General features: G+C 41.3%; 1 protein-coding gene across 1 annotated transcript in view; it reads left to right on the plus strand.

The window, feature by feature from the left end:
* LRRIQ1 (leucine rich repeats and IQ motif containing 1) overlaps positions 1-5,096 on the plus strand; it is a 102,837-nt gene extending 97,741 nt beyond the window's left edge. Inside the window, exon 27 of the mRNA XM_059472727.1 lies at positions 4,792-5,096. Coding sequence (XP_059328710.1) covers positions 4,792-4,931 — 140 coding nt within the window. The 3' untranslated portion in view covers positions 4,932-5,096. The remainder of the gene's footprint in view (positions 1-4,791) is intronic.
* Positions 5,097-17,059: the final 11,963 nt, after the last annotated feature.

The raw sequence follows: 17,059 nt of genomic DNA on the forward strand, positions 1-17,059 counted from the left end.
ATAAATGTCCTATGACGTTTACTATGCATCATAAAATTTCTATCATAACCCTTTTAACAAAGCTTTTCTTCTTGGACACCAAGAATTTCATTCAAAGCATTTTACATATTGCATTACTTATCAAAACAGTGGATATGTAAACCTTGACATTTGTTAAAAGACCCAGGCTTTAACAAAAAAAAGACCAGAACAAATTGATAGCAGAAAACAGATTAAACAACCAAAAAGTTACTGCCTGGAAATAGAAGCATGTGACATTATCCCAAGACAAGCTTTCAGCACATACTCAGAGTAGGTTTTTGCTATATGCAGGCATCTAAATGTCTCTCAGACTTTACTGGAGCTTCATATATTAAGTTGTTACAAGTAAATGAATGTACAGTAAATAAGTGTTATAGCCTGTCTTCCAAAGCCTGCTTTAGTGTAGCAGAAATTAAATTGTTTTTCTTGGCTAAGATTTGTTCCCGCATCAGTTGGTATTAGAATAACCATTATACTTATACAAATTATACTTAATATACTTGTCAAGTTCTATTTAATTCTAGTACAAGTAGTAGTAATAATAATAATAATAATAATAATAATAATAATAATAATAATAATAGTACTGTGTATAGTAAACCAAATGTAATTGTTCTAATTTACATGTAGTAAACATGTTAGTTTATATTTAATATATACACCTAATTCTATTTAGTAAAGATACTAAATATAGTATCTTGAGATGCTGTGAATCTTTCTGTTGTTGCCTTTGGGCAAGGCCCACTACAAATACACTTAAAGAACATAACATGAACTAAAAGTATTGTGATTATGCTTACAGTTATTAATAAATCATAAATACACAAATCAATGTGTGTATTTATGCATATTAATGAAATATATACCTTTTTATAGCAAAATATGACTATGTAAATATGTCACCTTTATTTTACCAATTAGGAAATTATGATAGCAGTAATGTGATACATTCACATGCTAGAGTTCTCTTAATTAACTCACAAGCACAACCATTCATTTGCAAGATACATTGCAGTTTGGGGGAAAATGGAGACATTGCAAATCCAAGCATGCTGTAAAGCTGTTCACATTATTAGTAATGCTGTAAGAGAAATATATAAGGTCCTTCAATAAAACTCCCAATCAATAAATACAAGAGAAAAAATATAATAAGGATTCATTTTGAAATGTTTTTGAGGGTTTTCAGAAAGTTAGGTTTGTTTTCTGGTTTGTGACTTTTTTTTAACAAGACTGTTTTTGAGGACTATTTCTAGATTCAGTCTGTCAATTCAAAGTGCCACTGTCATCCCTTACCAGACTTTTTTGTCTTCTCTCAGTCTCTTGATCTTGACAAAATTCTAACCATTTCCTAATGGAGGTGTCTTTATTGAATATTTCTGAAGAAAAAAAAATTGCCTGTTTGTAAATCAGAATCAGAAAATCTTTTGTAAACACAGGTATTGACAACAAAGTTACTGAGGTATTTTTTAGTTTATATGCAATTTTTTTTTTTTTACTTCTTGCGAAATTCCATCTAGATGCACATTTTACACTTAAGTGCAAAGCTACTCTTACTTGAGCACCTGTGAAATACTCCTACCTAGATTTTCACTGGAATAGCAAAAGCCATGAAGTAAGTGTAGTAATTTGTGGGCATATGTATGATCAATCAGGTAAATCCCATATTTGCAACATATTCTATTCATTATTGGATTATCATTATTGGATTAGATATTAGGAAAAATGTTTTCACCAAAGAGGTGGTCAAGCATTAGAACAGGCTTACCAGAGAAGTGGTGGATTCACCATCCCTGAAAATGTTCAAAAAACATGTGGATGTGATGCTTAGAGACATGGTTTAGTGGTGGACTTGGCAGTGCTGGGTTAATGGTTGGGCTCCATGATCATAGAGGTCCTTTCCAGCCTTCATGAATCTATGATTCTATTCTTATTTTTCATTAATGTTTCTGTTTGGTCTTGCATTAAACTCTAGGAGAAAGAACTGCAGCAAAACCCTTTCTCATATTTGACTAAAGCCTTTATTATACTTTTGCTTTAGGACACAATTTTTCAATCATAAATAATATTTAACCACTAGCAGTTACAATAACCACGAGTGTAACATCTGAGAAATAGCTGTGCTCTGAATAGGAGTAAGCAAACTGCGTTATGCTGGTGTGATCTATCTGTCCTTGAGAGCTCTTCTTCAGGGAATGGTCTTTTGGTACTGCACTCCATACCAGCTCTGTCTTTCATCACTCCACCACTGATAACTGGAACAGCAGCATTGATAATATTACTCATCTCGTAGTAGATATTTAGTAGATATTAAAAGTGATTTATCAGAAGTGCAAACATGATTATGATCATTTCAAAGATGGGACAGACAAAGGGAATGATTTACAGTGATTTACATTACAGTGATATTTCATTCCAACTTAGTTGATCTTTCTCTACAATGGCTTTATTTTCTTTGGATGAATAGTGCTGAGAACTGTGTAAAGGGAGGAAAGAAAGAATACAGTGTTAGTCTGTGCTTCAACAGGTCACAACTGTATAATAAAGTTTAAAGCAGATGCTAGGAAGTCTAACAAGAGCAGATTTAAAAAAAAAGAGACCCATGACTATCAGACTTTGAGACAGCCTCTGATGTATTAAACCTGCATATAGCAGGACTTTGGGATTTTTTAATGGAGCAATAATAAATATTTCATACTCATGTAAGGATGATATATTCCTTCAAAGCATTGTATATAATTACAAGTGGAGAGGCAAAAACCTTACATGTACAGATTACTGAAATCCATCATGAAAATACGATTTAGCAGTGCCCATATGTTCATAAACAAGTGAGGTTGTTGGTCCAGAAATAATCCAGTCAGGCAATTGGGATTAGGTTGACTCTCTTCCTATATTGACTCTATCACTACTAGACTCGTTTTCAAATTCATTTTTGATAGGCTCTCTCCAGCATCTGTTTTTATTCTCTTTTAAAAAGAATGTAATAAAATGTATTTTTTGTCAAAATATACCAAAAAAATTGTATGTCCTCTCTACCTATATTGTGGATACCATGTTGAAGATGAGTGCACAGACAAAGCATAAGTTAGCCCCAGTTTTGTTTTCCACTTTAAATGTGCAATAGCAATTTCCTTTTCAGTTTTATTTTAACAAAAACTTCCAGTCTTAATTATTTTTGTTGTTTAACAATGTTTTCAATTTCATAAAATATTTCTTGAAATTAAAGACATGAATTTAAAAAATATTATTACCATGTTAGATTTATTTTGAAGTTTCATTAATTAACCGCTTCATTTACTAATTTGAGGGTTTCAGTCTTCAGTGAATATGCTATGGTTCCCAGGCAAAACAATTAATGGAAGGGTTACTGTTTGATTAAATATTTTCTTTGCTCTTTAACAAAAGCCTTTCTGTACTAGCCCTTCTGCTACTATTTGAGATGTTAAATAAAATAAACCAAAGGGAAGGAAACTGGGAATGTTGTAAAGGCAAAATATCAGAATTTTAAATCTTTAGGAGATACATCTAGAGTAAATTATATATTTTAAGAAAAAAAATAATTGGCTACATCTGCAGAGCCATAAGAAGATGAATGGAGATAATGTTAAAAATACTTGAAAGCTCTTGGTTGCCAAAAGAGAGAACTGTTTATTAAGATACATTTACAATAATTTAAGAATTCATAAGAACGGGAACTGTAGGCTGGGAAAACCTTCTGACATTTAGATCTAGAAGCCAACAGGAAATCATCTATGAGAAAACAAAGGAACTTTTACTCTTTGAAATTTATAGCTATGTTTTATAGATTGGTACATAAAATGATGTTCTACTTTTTTGTCCTTATGTATTGTGAGAAATTTAATTTTTCTATTGAGCAGTCCTAAAATTTAAAATATCAAAAATACTGAAACTATGTAGGTAATAATATTTTCCTTTGGTAAGTCGCAAAAGTTGTTCATAAAATATGCATTTGATAAGCTAGCATGTTATATATATGTATATATATATATATATATATATATACACACTCACAGGCATGAACTGCTGTATTTTGAACATTATATCATTCTCTTGTGAAGTTTGGGTTGTCTTCCACAGACGTTTTCCTTCTTACACATGCCAAAGAAAGATATTATCAGGTGTAAAATGTTCAATTATTTTAAATAAATATTATACCTTTCATCATGCCTACTGATTATTTTATTTAAATAATTGTCTGAAGAGTTTTTTAGAAACTATTGTCTAAATTACTCAAGCATCTGTATGAATGACAATGAAAGTGATTGTTTCACATATTCCTATGTGTTCCTAAATTTTTCTGTGGCATCATCCAGCATTTAAGTATTCCTGAGCTTTGAACAAAAGAAAACTTTTTTTTTTATTTGATCTAACATAACCACAAAAACTTGTTAATTAGATATATCTTCTGAACTAGTTCTTCATACACTTGAAGGGTGAGTTTCTATGTCAAAAGCATTGAGTATCTCTGTAAGTGTTTAAGTTCAAAATGGACAGATAATGACACTTCTAAAAATATTATCATTTTGATTAGTAATTTTACTGTCTTTTTGGATCAGTTAATTTTTTTAAAGTACTGGCTTATTAAACTACTTGTGTTACTTTTAAATGGTGAGTGATACATAACTATAAAAATTGTGTGCTTTTCAATTAGACCTAGAAATATTATTGTCTTGAAAAGAACGTGGTACAGTGAAATCTAGGGCGTTTTGGTTGGTTGTTTTTTAATTTCATGTCTGTTTTGTTGTTTAGAAAAGAATATTTCTACTCCAGAAAAATCATGTTTGGGTCCATCTCATGCAGAACGGATATCATTTCGAGACCATCCAGTGCAGCTAAGTGGAGGATGGGGAGCAGGCAAAAAAAGGCAAAAGCTTAAAAATATTAGCTGAATATTGGTAATAACTAGTTGATTTAATCAAACACAGTCAGCATATGGAGATCTGTTTCTTTTTAAGCCTTTGAATATCAGTTGTTGGATTTTCATTTATTACCAATAAACCAGTTTCAATTAACTACTTTTGACTTATTTTATTATACATGGTTACGGTGTTTGGGGGTTTGTGGGATTGTCAAAATATTTTATACCTGTCAGTAAATTATCATAGTTTGTGTTTTCAATTGCTTATATGTTCATGTGGTATAGAATGCAGAACTGATGAACTCTACAAGGTTTGTTGTACAGTGACTAAGTTTAGGCTTGCTTATAAGAACTGAATGAGAAGTCCAAGTGTAATAAAGGTTCATGTTCATGTGATATATGTCACATATTGAAACACTGGATTATCATTTTCTCACAAAATAAAATGCATGCTTGCAAAATGTGAGGTATAACAGGTGGCAATGCCATTCTTAGAGAAGCCTGTTCATAAAATTTTACTGAACCAGTATACAAATGATGAGCATGCACTTTCCTTTTATTGGGAAGATGAGTAGTCCTTCATCTAGATCTTTCATCATAAGTTATTGTTATAATATGTTAAAGCAACCTGTTGTGGTTTTATACTTTCAAATACTTCTGTTTCCTAGAGGACTGATTAAAAATAAATGGTTCTCGTTTTATACTTGGATAATGTAAATTCAGATCTATATGTTACTGTTAACCCAACTTAATTTTTTCACATAGACAGGCTCCTTCAGACCCATGTGTAAATGTTTTGTGGTGCAAGGAAATCTAGAGAAAAAGAAATACTGTTTCTACTGTTCATGGGTATCTAACTCATTACTTCTAGTCAATGTTTTGTCCATCAGCATACAGGACAGAAAATGTTCCTTGATTTCAAAGCCTAACATTATTTTCATATTTTCCACTCTGAGGGTATAAGTTGTTAATTGGATCTTTTAAAAGGCTGACTTTGGTATTTCCTTTTCCGATTTTGTAAGCCACAACCCCCTGTAGATGGGGAAAGAGGTAGAGAGAGTAATGGGGCTTGAAACTTCAGTCAGTAAAGAACATAAATTCTTACATTGTGGCTGGTTTTAAAATGTACTTAAATTAACATGGGATGTTATTTTGTAAAGTGTTTTCTATGCTAACATACTTTTCTAACTATGGATTAAAGGCATTTCTCTTCATTTTTGTGAATACTTGCCTTCATTTTCAGATAAAAAGATGGCTGATCTCATGGAAAACCTCCAGCAAATAATTTTGCTTGTTTGAACCACTGTCCTGATTTTATTATCACTTTGCTTTTGAAAAGTCAGTGCACCCTATTTCAGAAAAGATTCCTTTGCCTTTCTGGGGAATTATGGTCAGGTTGCTTAACCTGACTATAGAAATCCTATGGTTGTCAACAGGGTATAAAATGTCAGTAGATGTTTATCTCACCTGTTTAATTTTCCAAATGTATGTAGTGTTCAGCTTGATTTTAGGATCTGCAATATAATGACTTTTAAATGTCACCAACAAATACTGGAGCTTTTGCGATTTTGCTTTTAACATCAAGGTTATAATTTTTTTAGGAAAAACTTTGTCATTTCAAAATGTCCGCCCCTACATCTGGCAGACTATGTAGCCACCATTACAGGTATTAACTGGAAATCAAAATACAAAATCAAGAGCTTCATAGCTTAACACTTCTTACAGATTGTCCCCTCTATTTGTCTAGAGTATCCATAATATATGCACATCACCAAAGCTGTAAATAAGGGATATTTCATATTTTATGCTTCTTTCTATATCTCTGTCATCTATATCTGTATCTACATCTATATCCAAAAAAGTGTCTGCTGTATAAAAATCATCATACCAAATCTTTTTGTTTTCATGGTGTTTCTGAATGAGAAATACCTCCCAGCCTAAATAAAATGTTTTGGCAACATTTTTTAAGGCCTTTTATTTTGCAAAGATAAATGGTAGCTTTTTAATATACAGTTTACTAAATTATAAATTGGAGTGACGATATTCACTGACAAGCCTTTTCATGACCTTACAATGTGTAATAAGGTGAGGTCTTACTGTATCCAATACATTTTTCTCAGGATTGAGGTGTTCAAAGTACAGTATGTTTGACCAAATACAGAAAAACGTGCAAGGTACAACTTCTGTTCAAGCTAGCAGAAAGACCTTTATTGCATTCAGGGATAAGGTGAAGCAACCAACACCACCATGCCTTGGTGTTCACCATCACATCTTGGAGTGTGTAAGGTCAGAGGTAGCAGAGATTATACACGTGGTGGATATTTATGATGCGAATTTTTCAAACCCTGCTCTGCAAGCAGTTTTATGGGGGGTTTTGTGTCTTTGGGGGATTTTCTTTTAGTCCTTTCTTTTTCATTTCGGAGTTTTTTTCCTTTCTTTCCCCACTTTTCTTCATGTCCCCCATACCTACCCCCTGATGCAGTAATTCCCATTTAGGACAAGAACAAATTCTTAAAAGTGTCTCTGTCAGTCTGTTCTGATGTTGAAGTGACAGTGAGTCAGTGACAGTCCAGCAAAATTTACGTTACAGAATCCTGAAACTGCATCCCTGGATGCGCTGCTGCCTTTGCAGTGCTGCAGGCTTCTTCCAAGCTCGCTAGCCTCATCTCCGCGACCCTTTTTTTCTGCTCCCTGAAGATCCCTTAAGATCCTTGAAGATCCTAAAGATTCTCCTTTAAGGAGGAGGGACTTCGTATGAATGAGCTCGTTTAAAAGATCTCCCTTGTATGTACGAAGCTTGAGACTCGGGAATGCAGGAAAGCATTCATTTGAAAGAGAGAAGAAACGACAAGGTGCATTTTTGTGTTGAACCCTTGATGGGCGTTACTCGCCAAAGCAAAGTGAAGAGCTTTCTGCGAGCTCTCCTGAGCAGATCCCTGAACTGTCTTTTCCTGTGCAAATTCCCTGAAGATGTGCTCAGGAGTTCTTTAAACCCTCTTGTTTCAACCGGGGCATCAAGAAAAACACCTGCAGCAACAGGGGGAAAAAAAAAAAATAAAAGAAAGGAAAAAAAGCTCCCCAAAAAGCATAGCCTGCGTCTTAACGAGGTGCTAATGTCAGATCACCACACCTGAATGACAATAGTCTGTGAGGAAATGTTTCTCGCTGAATAAAGGGCAGATTTATCTACTTCAAACACAGTACCCGTGCTGACCCAAAAGATAATTGCTCAAAGGCAATTAAGGCATTTCGTGTTTTAACAGATGTACAAATAGCCAACGTATAGCACTGACATGGTTTTGGTGCAGGGTGAGTTAGTGTTACATTTTGACTAAGTAAATCGTTATCTTTAATTATTAATAATACTATTATTCGCGCACATGCATTCATCAAAGGTGTGTCCACTGTACACAGTGTTTACGTTTTTAAAAACCTTGCCACAGGTGGCATCCAAATGTGGCCTCGGACACATGGCTTCAAAACTGTGTCTTGCTCTTCCATTACAATCGTTAAAAGCACTATGAGGAATATACTGGATTAATATTTCTTTGATTTTCATTTCGGATTCTCATGATAACAGCAATATATGTTTATGAAGGGACAGTCTTTCCTTGATACAGACTGAAATTCCTTCTATTAGCGTTCATGGAAGCCAGACTAATATCGTGGGTTACTGTGCAATCTTAATGTGCTTTTCTTTTGTCAGAAAAACACATGTGAAAAGTAGCTATTACCACATGGCCCCAAAAAAGCAGGAATAGAACTCTTGATTGTATTATAAAATATTGAGTTGCCTGATGTTACATCTGAGTTCCAAGCAGTTTGTACTTAGCTGTATTAGCTGGAGAAAAAAAACAAAACAGCCAAACAAACCAATTCCCAGCAGCTGGGGGTTTTAATGTTCTGTTTATTTTTTCTACCGTCATAAGTGAAAAATTAACTAATTTTTATAGCAGTTGTGAAATAGTTGTGTTTGAATATTAATCTGTGTCAGTCGCTGCAGGTTTTAGAGCCTGTGTGAGAAATATATATCTATAGGTTCATATACACTTTCATACCTACTTTTGCATATACTTTCATATATCTATATCTTTATAGATATGAGATTGGGATGTCAGCTGGTCACGGATGCAGGTGTGGTTAAATAGGAACGGGACACCTCTCTTCTCACACAAAGTCAGAAAAATATGCCAAGTGTAGGGGAGGAGGCAGGTGTGGCCTGCAAGTAAAGCAGGATTGGGTCTTGCGGGCATGTGGACAACTGCTCTCCTGGTTTTCGAGGCAGATGCTGGACAAGAGAATGCTGACCACATGTCCTTGGCTACATCCTGAAGGCACTTTCTGGTGCCAAGTTGTGCTGAAGGTTTGTTTGCAATAAAATACCCTTTGGAGAGATGTTCATGAGGTTCCATGACGTCAAATGAACAGAGACTGGATTTCTGAAGAGATTTTTACTGGAAATATTGACTAACTTCGCCAGGCTGACCAGCCTTACAAGGACTGGAGGCTGAAATTAATGACACTATGAGCTACACTGTTATTTACGGGTCATTTAGACAAGTGAATTGTCCTTTATGGTCACTTTCTCCTTTATTTTGGTGACAGATGCAGACATAACAGCTTAGTACCTAACTAGCTGCCAAAGACTAGCATTTGTTCCTCCCCTGGTCTTCATTCCAATGTTAAATACATTTGTTTAGAGTTAGTAACCTTTTCTTCATTTCATAGTTTATTGATTGCTACTTATATAGCACTTTTTTTTTCGTTAAATAAGCCAAATACCTAGGAAGATATAAAATTACTTCTGGCTGAGATGCAATTGATAGCTCTTTAGCAATAAAGCTGGTAAGAGCATTTTATGTGGGTAACAACAAATGCCGATTCACAAAGATAAGTGATAAAAACCATGTTTGTAAGAACATAGCTAACAGTCGGGTTCTCTTTATTCCTAACTTACTCATTTGTTAAATTACACTTATACAAAGAAACCGGAGATTAACAATTTATTTTTTTTTACGAGGCACTACTTCAATCCTGAATGCAAATAAGCACCACCAAATAGTTGTGCCACAGCCAAAGAGTTCCATATATATCCTGAGATGGAAGACAGCTTTTTTAGGAGAGAGTGCTATAACTAGTTGAATTCTAACACAGGATAAATGCCTCTGCTTCAAATCGGCACCATTTTCTAGGCTTGTGAGCCATGATCTGAAAAAAAAAAAAATGGAAAGTACACAAATAAAATGGGCTTTATATTCCTTCTACATTCCGATCAGGAGATGAGAGCTGTCCCGTCCAAATAGTGTGGGTTTTGTCACCATTTCCGGGTGGGGAAGGTTCGAGAGGTTGTTCATGGCAAGAACACAGGTCAGCCGTAGGCTTGGCTCATTTGTTTAATACCTTGCTGTTCGTGCGACCGAATACACTTCTCCAGCAGTTTTTCTTTAAACGATGATATCCTGTACACGAGAAAAGAAGGATTGTTGCGGGATTAGGAAAGCATGGCTAGGAGATAAAATATCGGCCTCGCAGTCTCTAGGAGCGGCGGTTTCTGGCAGCTTTTCTCTTGCCTGGCAGTTTTGGTTCCGATTTGCGGGTTCTGCGGGAGGCGCGGCTGCGCGCCCCGCTCCGGAGCGACACCGCGGGGCTGGGCCGGGACACCGGCGCGGGGCCGGCTCCCGCTCCGCCAGCCTGCGCTTCGCCTCCCACCGCCGCTCCAGACCCATGGATTTATATGCCACATTGGGCCGAAAATAAATTTTTTTTAAAGCAGCAAACGAACAAAGCAAAAACAATAGCAAAGAGCTGCATTTTACACAGCCCCTTCACGTTTGTGCCGTTTACATTCGTATTTAATTTCAGGTAATGACTCGGGAAGCTGTTGCCTTTCATGTAATGTGCAGTCTGGCCGTGTGCTGCGTTAAGCTCAGAGCCTCGGGCAGGGCCATGTGGAAGGATTTGTCCCTGCTCAGGAGAGATGCGCGGGCTGTGGTGGCAAATGGTCCAAGTGGGGGGGACCTGCTCTCACCTGGTGGGCGCCTCTTGCCCTGCCAACAGGAGGCGAGGCAAAGATTCAAGCTTACGCAGTTTTGCTCTACCTGATTTCTTGATGACAATAAACATTTTGTGCCTTGCCACAGCACAAATGCAAACAGAAATAAGAGGATTTCCTGCTGGGTCATGTCATCTCGCTGCCCATCGCTGTCTGATACAGTCTAAAAAGAGGCAGCACGCAAACGGACTAGGAAAAATGTCTCTCATGGTGACTGACGTATGCTGGGTATGGGTTTTGTCAGGAAAAGTGAAATATTTGGAGGCAATTTGTAATACAGTGGATTAATTTGGATTGCCCAGGGTAGAAACAAACAGAAGACTGTCTCTAACCAAAGGCTGGGGGCTGGCTTTATTGGCCAATATCAATATTTGTGTGGAAAGCTTAAAATATGATGTTTTTGCAAGAGTTGAAGTTTTAAAGGTGGGGGGGAAGAGGGGGGGGGAGGAGGAGAAGGAGGCCCGTGGATGAAATATTAGCAGCATATCGGTTAACCACTAAGCTCTTTTTTGTATCCATCTAGCCGGTTCTGGTAAGAAGGGCAGAGAGTCTAAAGGCTCGGGGATAGATGCTCCTTAGTGCAGGCTAGCGTTTCAAAAGATATAGGCAGCTCTCAGCAAATGACAAAATAAGGCTGAGAGTGTACAGAGGCGGTGCTGAAAGACCGGAATAAAATTTCTCTGTGGCTTTCAGCATCGCTGAATTATACATTTTTAATCGCATCTAGCACACATCGCATTGGAGGAAAAAAAAATGCAAAAAATAAGCAAGGGTTCTTTCAAACGAGGTAGCCTTGAAAACCGGCAGTCCTTGTCAAAGCAGCTCAATGCATCCATTTGTTAGTACCTCCAACTTGAACAGGGATCTATTTCTTAGACCCTGCCCCTTCTGTCTCACACCTTCCTTTACCTTCGTGCTTAGAAACCACAATGTCGACCCATATTTCATGGCTTAGAAGAAATCAATTCATCTGAGATGACGAGGCAGCCCCCCACACATTCTCCAGGCCTCTCGATGCATTCAGAGCCTCGGGTCGCTCCGGTAATGTAGCCCTTATATTTTCGGAATTGTCGCAGTACCAAGCTGCCGTCAGGGAAGGCTGGGTAACTTGCAAAGGACCTGCTTTCCTTTTTGTCTGCTCCTTGCATAGGTGCGCTAATGCTCAGTGCCCTACAGCCCGGCGTGGGTTCGCGACGGGAGAGCGAAAGGGGTGATTTAGAATTGCTCACTACAAACTCGCTCTCAGCTCCTTTGGGGGACGGCCCGCTCCTTGGGAATAAATTCCAGGGGTAAGGGTGGGAGGAGAAGCAAATGTTCACCCCTAAAAACGCAATTACGTGCTTTTTCACGTCTAGATTTTTCTTCTAAGGCGCCTGTTTCCGTGATGTGAAGAACGGGGTTTGTCTTTTGCCTTGGGAATATGTCTATAACTTGTTGGAAAGCTTGGCAGAGGGGGAAGGGGCCAGGATTTGGCTTCTGAAGAGCCGCTCGGGCTGCTGGAGCGCGGCTCGGCCGGAGCTGCCAGCAGCTTTGTCCCCCGGTAAGGGCGGGGGACAGCCCCGGGCTGGGACAGAGCAGCTCTGTGCTTGCCTCACCTAACATCCCCAGCCACATCCCTCTCGTGGTCCAAGTGCGGCGGCGGGGGAGAGCCGAGGGGAATAAATACGTGTATGGTACCTGAGAAGCATCTTTAGGAGCAAATCTCTTCTTTCGGGTGGTGCCAAACTGCACACGGGGCTTTGAGTCCCACGACCCAACTTTCAAATCCTTTCTAAACTTGATAAAGAGCTACAATAGCAGTCCGATGAAGCGTAGATTAAATTCGTGTAGGGTTTGTTTTTATAACACATATGTAAGTAGGATTCATTATAATTTGAACTAGATCAAGATAAGAGATTAATGCTTTTATAGAGCATCTCTGCTGAGATTTCCTATAGAGCTAAGATTAAATCAACACACTAAATATTATCTCATTCCATTTTGCGTTACAAAAAAAAAAAAAAATAAAGTTTAAGAAGCATCACTACGTGTTGCAAGAAGAAAATTGTCGAAATTTGTCCAGTCCTGACAGCAATCAGCAATCCTGCTTCCCTAACGGGGTAACTTTCCCATTCACCAAATTTCTTGCCTGTCGCCTGAATATGCCTGTGAGGCGCAAAGAATCTTTATTTTGTCTGTGCAGGTGTCACACGGGGTATGTCCCTAGCAGCTGAGCGGGGTATGTCCCTGCTGTCCGAGCCAAGCTGCAGGAACCGTGACATGCTTGCTGTCCTTACGTTCGGGCTGCTCTCTGGACTGCGCCTGGAAACGCCTGAGCCTCGAGCCTGGCTGGGAAAGCGGGAAAGGCTCCAGGGTCGGGCCCAGCCTAGTGAGAGGTGGCACCACGTTCCCTGTGCCAGGTGAGCGGGGCTCAATGGACCCGTGTGCTGCCCTGGCAGAATTTAGTTACCGAGTAGAGGTGCAGTCGATTTGCTCCTACACTTTCACTGATCTCTGATCCTAGAGATCCCAGGTTTCTGGTAAAGTCACTCCAAACAGTGTCAATTAAACATTTCCTCTCCGAACGGAAAATCTTAAAGCTATCGACGTACACCAGAACCGATTTGTGTTTGCTCAGGTGAACAAAACCTCCTTGTTAGGAAGAAAGTTCGTTAAAGAGGACTTGGATCGGGACCTTTTGCAGCCTGGCTGCGAAATCCAAAACACAATCTTCATTTTCAGGGATTAAAATAAAAATAGCGATGCTTCACATACACCCCCCCCAAAGGAAAAAAACCCCACGAACAAAAAAAACCCCAAAAGCCCAACAAAAAATACAAAACAAACAAACAAACAAAAAAACCACCAACATTAAGAAATCCATCAGTCCTCCAAACTCAACTTCTTTCAGTGTTTTTTGAGAAGCAATGCACTTCTTCTTGCTGGCAATAAGAATATTTCACATGATTCGTCTCAGAAACAGGATGTCTGGAAAATTATTACTCAGCCAAGCTAGGTTTTGGATTGTAACTGGCAATTCGCTGCATTCCACAGGGAGAGAGATATGGAGCGGATCACAGAGTGTCTTTTTACACCTTTTTTTTTTTTGCTTGTGCACACCAGTGGCAGGACGAAGTGGCAGAGACCGAGAGGCTAATTTCTCAGAGGGTATCTCTGGAGCCTACGCCCATCTCATACAACAAAATCTCCGTGTCTAAACATGAAATGAGCTCCTAGGTAAAGCCTCAGCAAAGAAAACAGAAGGCTTGTGGAAATGCTGAACCATTGAGCACCTGTTTTTCAAGACAGACAGTTCTCTTCGTGTTTCACACACCCTCCCGCCCTCCACTCCCCATCCCCCCCGGCGTCTATTGGGGTGCTTGATCCCATTCAGGAAAACATAAACACTTCCCTTCTTCCCCTATAACCATCCCTCAGCCGCCCCTCACTGCGGGGCCAGCCCTCCCGCGGGAACACCCAGCCCGTATCTTCCACAGCTTCACTGTCCATTTTCCCTGACAGCTGCAGTGTGCGTATGTGGAAGGAATTGAATAATACCCCCGAAATTCGTTTAGCCGAGTCCCAGGTAGAGCGAATTTCTTCCCGTTCAATCCTTACATAAATTTCGTGCTTTAACTCTTCTGGAGGGAAGAGAAGTGTTGGTGTAAAAAAATTAAAAAATAAAAATCTTCTTTCTGTGCTACCATCCATAGTTTAAAACCGATGTTAGAAATGGGGAGGGGGGGACGGGAGGGGATGGGGATTCCTGGAGATTTGAAAGGGAGATCACCGCCCGTGTTGCTGCCGTTCTCACTTTATTTAAACAAACGCAGGGGTGTGAGGAGATGCCTTCAGCACGCAGTAGCTCTGCTGTTTCGGCTGGAAGCTGCCATCGCGAGCAGCAGCGGCTGCCGACCCAGAAACGGAGGTCCGAACCGCAGCCACGCATTTCTTTTCCCAAATTCTTTGGCTGTTCGGCAGCGAGACGTTGGAAATGTATGCGGGATCCTCGTTCCTGCGCTTGGTCTGTAACTTGTGCCGTCAGGAAGGGAAGGGATTCCAGGACGGCGGGGCTGAGGCAGCCTGCATCCCCCGGGAGAGCGCAGCGGCACCGCAGGGTCCCGCCGGGTGCGCGCCCGGCTCGTCCCGGGGACAGGCTGCCCCCGAGGAGCTGCAGGGCCGAGCTCCTTCACACCGCCTCTGGCCACGAAACGTCTCTCCATCACACATAACACCCTCTCACAGAAGGTTTGGGAGATACTCCATCTCTGGAAACACAGCGGCACATCTGCATGCAGCTCTTAATAACGGGGCTGCCTGGCGGAGGGAGTAGGTCCCTGAAGAAAGATGCTTTTCAAAGCTGTCTCACCTCAGCACAGAATTTGTTTTCCCTTTGCCGCCTTCTCCCCCGGGATCTGTCCAACCCCTCTCAAATGGTTTTAGCCCGCTGAAGTCAGCTTTCTGTTTTCAAGCTTTTAAGGAGAACGAATGCCATACGTGGCGCCAATTCTCCCCTAGGTTACATCTCTCCTTCCCTTTGAAGTCCGCTGGGTTGCACAGAGGTAAATGAGAGTCGAATTTGGTCCCTGAAGCTAACAGTGATGTGGAATCACTCTGATTTTTATTTATTTATTGTTTCCTGTTGAAGAAGGACGGGTTTTAAGACCCGGTTAGAGCGGTATCGCGCTCTATATTTAACACTCAGATATTACAAATATATATATTCTCATATATAAATGTCGGAGCTAATCTCGGCGGGGAGAGCTTCGCAAAGACGGGGCGATGAGGGAGAGGAGTCCCCGCTGCGGAGAAGATGCTGCAGGCGGGTGGTGTTTTCTCAGAGGAGCGGGGGTGAAGAGCACAGAGGACGCCGCAGTCCGTCCCCATCTCGGTCCCCAGGCGAGGACAGCGCTTCCACGGCCCCGGGGGTCAGCCGCCGCCGCCGGGGGGGCCCGATCCTGCCGGGAGGGAAGGGGTGGAAGGGGTGGAAGGGGTGGAAGGGGTGGAAGGGGTGGAAGGGGTGGAAGGGGTGGAAGGGGTGGAAGGGCTGCCGGGGTGCGGAGCAGCTCGGTGGGAGCGGGGGCTCCGCGCCGCCAGCCGGACCCACGCATCCCCGCGGAGGCAGCCGCGCTCCCTCCAGCCTAGAGAGAGCCCTGCTGCTGCGGGCAGCTCCGGGGGGTTTGCGTTCGTAGGAGATGCTCCTTGTCCTCGGCTTTCCTGGAGTTTAATAGTTGTCTTTAAAGAGGGACATTTATTGGCATAAAAGTCCATTGCAGTCTGCAAAAACTTTGCATGTGTCTTTCATTTAAAAGACATCCAGAGCTCCATTTTTTTCCCTCTCCCTCTCTCTGTCTCTCTTCCCTCCCTGCTCCCCCCCTTTTTTTTTTCCCCTTCCCCAAGGCATTTAGTCCTTTTTAGGCACAGAGATGAACACGCTGCCGAAGTGCCAGCGCACTGAGCTGCAGGGGCAGGGAGAGGATCCGGAGGGTCCGGAGCAGGCGTTGCTCCAGAAGGTGCAAGGAGGAAACGTGTCGTTTTTCATGAGAAATCCGGGGACGAGAGCAGCCCTCGGAGCGGCCCTGGGGCGGGCTGCAGCCTCTGTCCCGGGGCAGGCAGCGAGCCGGCCCCGCACCTGGCCGCTCGTCCTCCCGCCCTCCAATCCCTCTTCTCCCGGGTCTCACGGAAACCGCATCCCCTTCTCCCTCCCCGCCAAAGCGACATCCCCACGCCACAAAAACTCCGGTCCCATCCCAAGTCCCCGAGCACCACCGCTGCGCTCTGTCGCGACAGGGCTCCGCGCCCCGCAGCCCCAGCCCGGTGGCGGCGGCAGGTAACGCTGGGAGCTGGGACGGAGGCGTGGGGGTAGCAGCCGGTCCTGACGGATGACAGGGAAGGGCAGATTGTGCGTGTGCCGGATGGTGCCCGCAGCTGCTCGACAGTGGTGGCTGAAAAAAAACATCCCCCTACCCCTTTCTCCGGGAAAATACCAGGTTAGAGACCAGCTGAAGAAGGAGGAGAAGGTGCCTGCCGGGAAATATGCTGGACCCGAATTGGCCTTCCCTTCACCTTTGGCTGGGTTCACAGGAAAGGTCTCTAAGCTGCTCCGCAGCCCCGGCCGGCCAGTGCTG

This window comes from Ammospiza nelsoni, chromosome 5 (assembly GCF_027579445.1).
Source record: "Ammospiza nelsoni isolate bAmmNel1 chromosome 5, bAmmNel1.pri, whole genome shotgun sequence".
NCBI lineage: Eukaryota > Metazoa > Chordata > Aves > Passeriformes > Passerellidae > Ammospiza > Ammospiza nelsoni.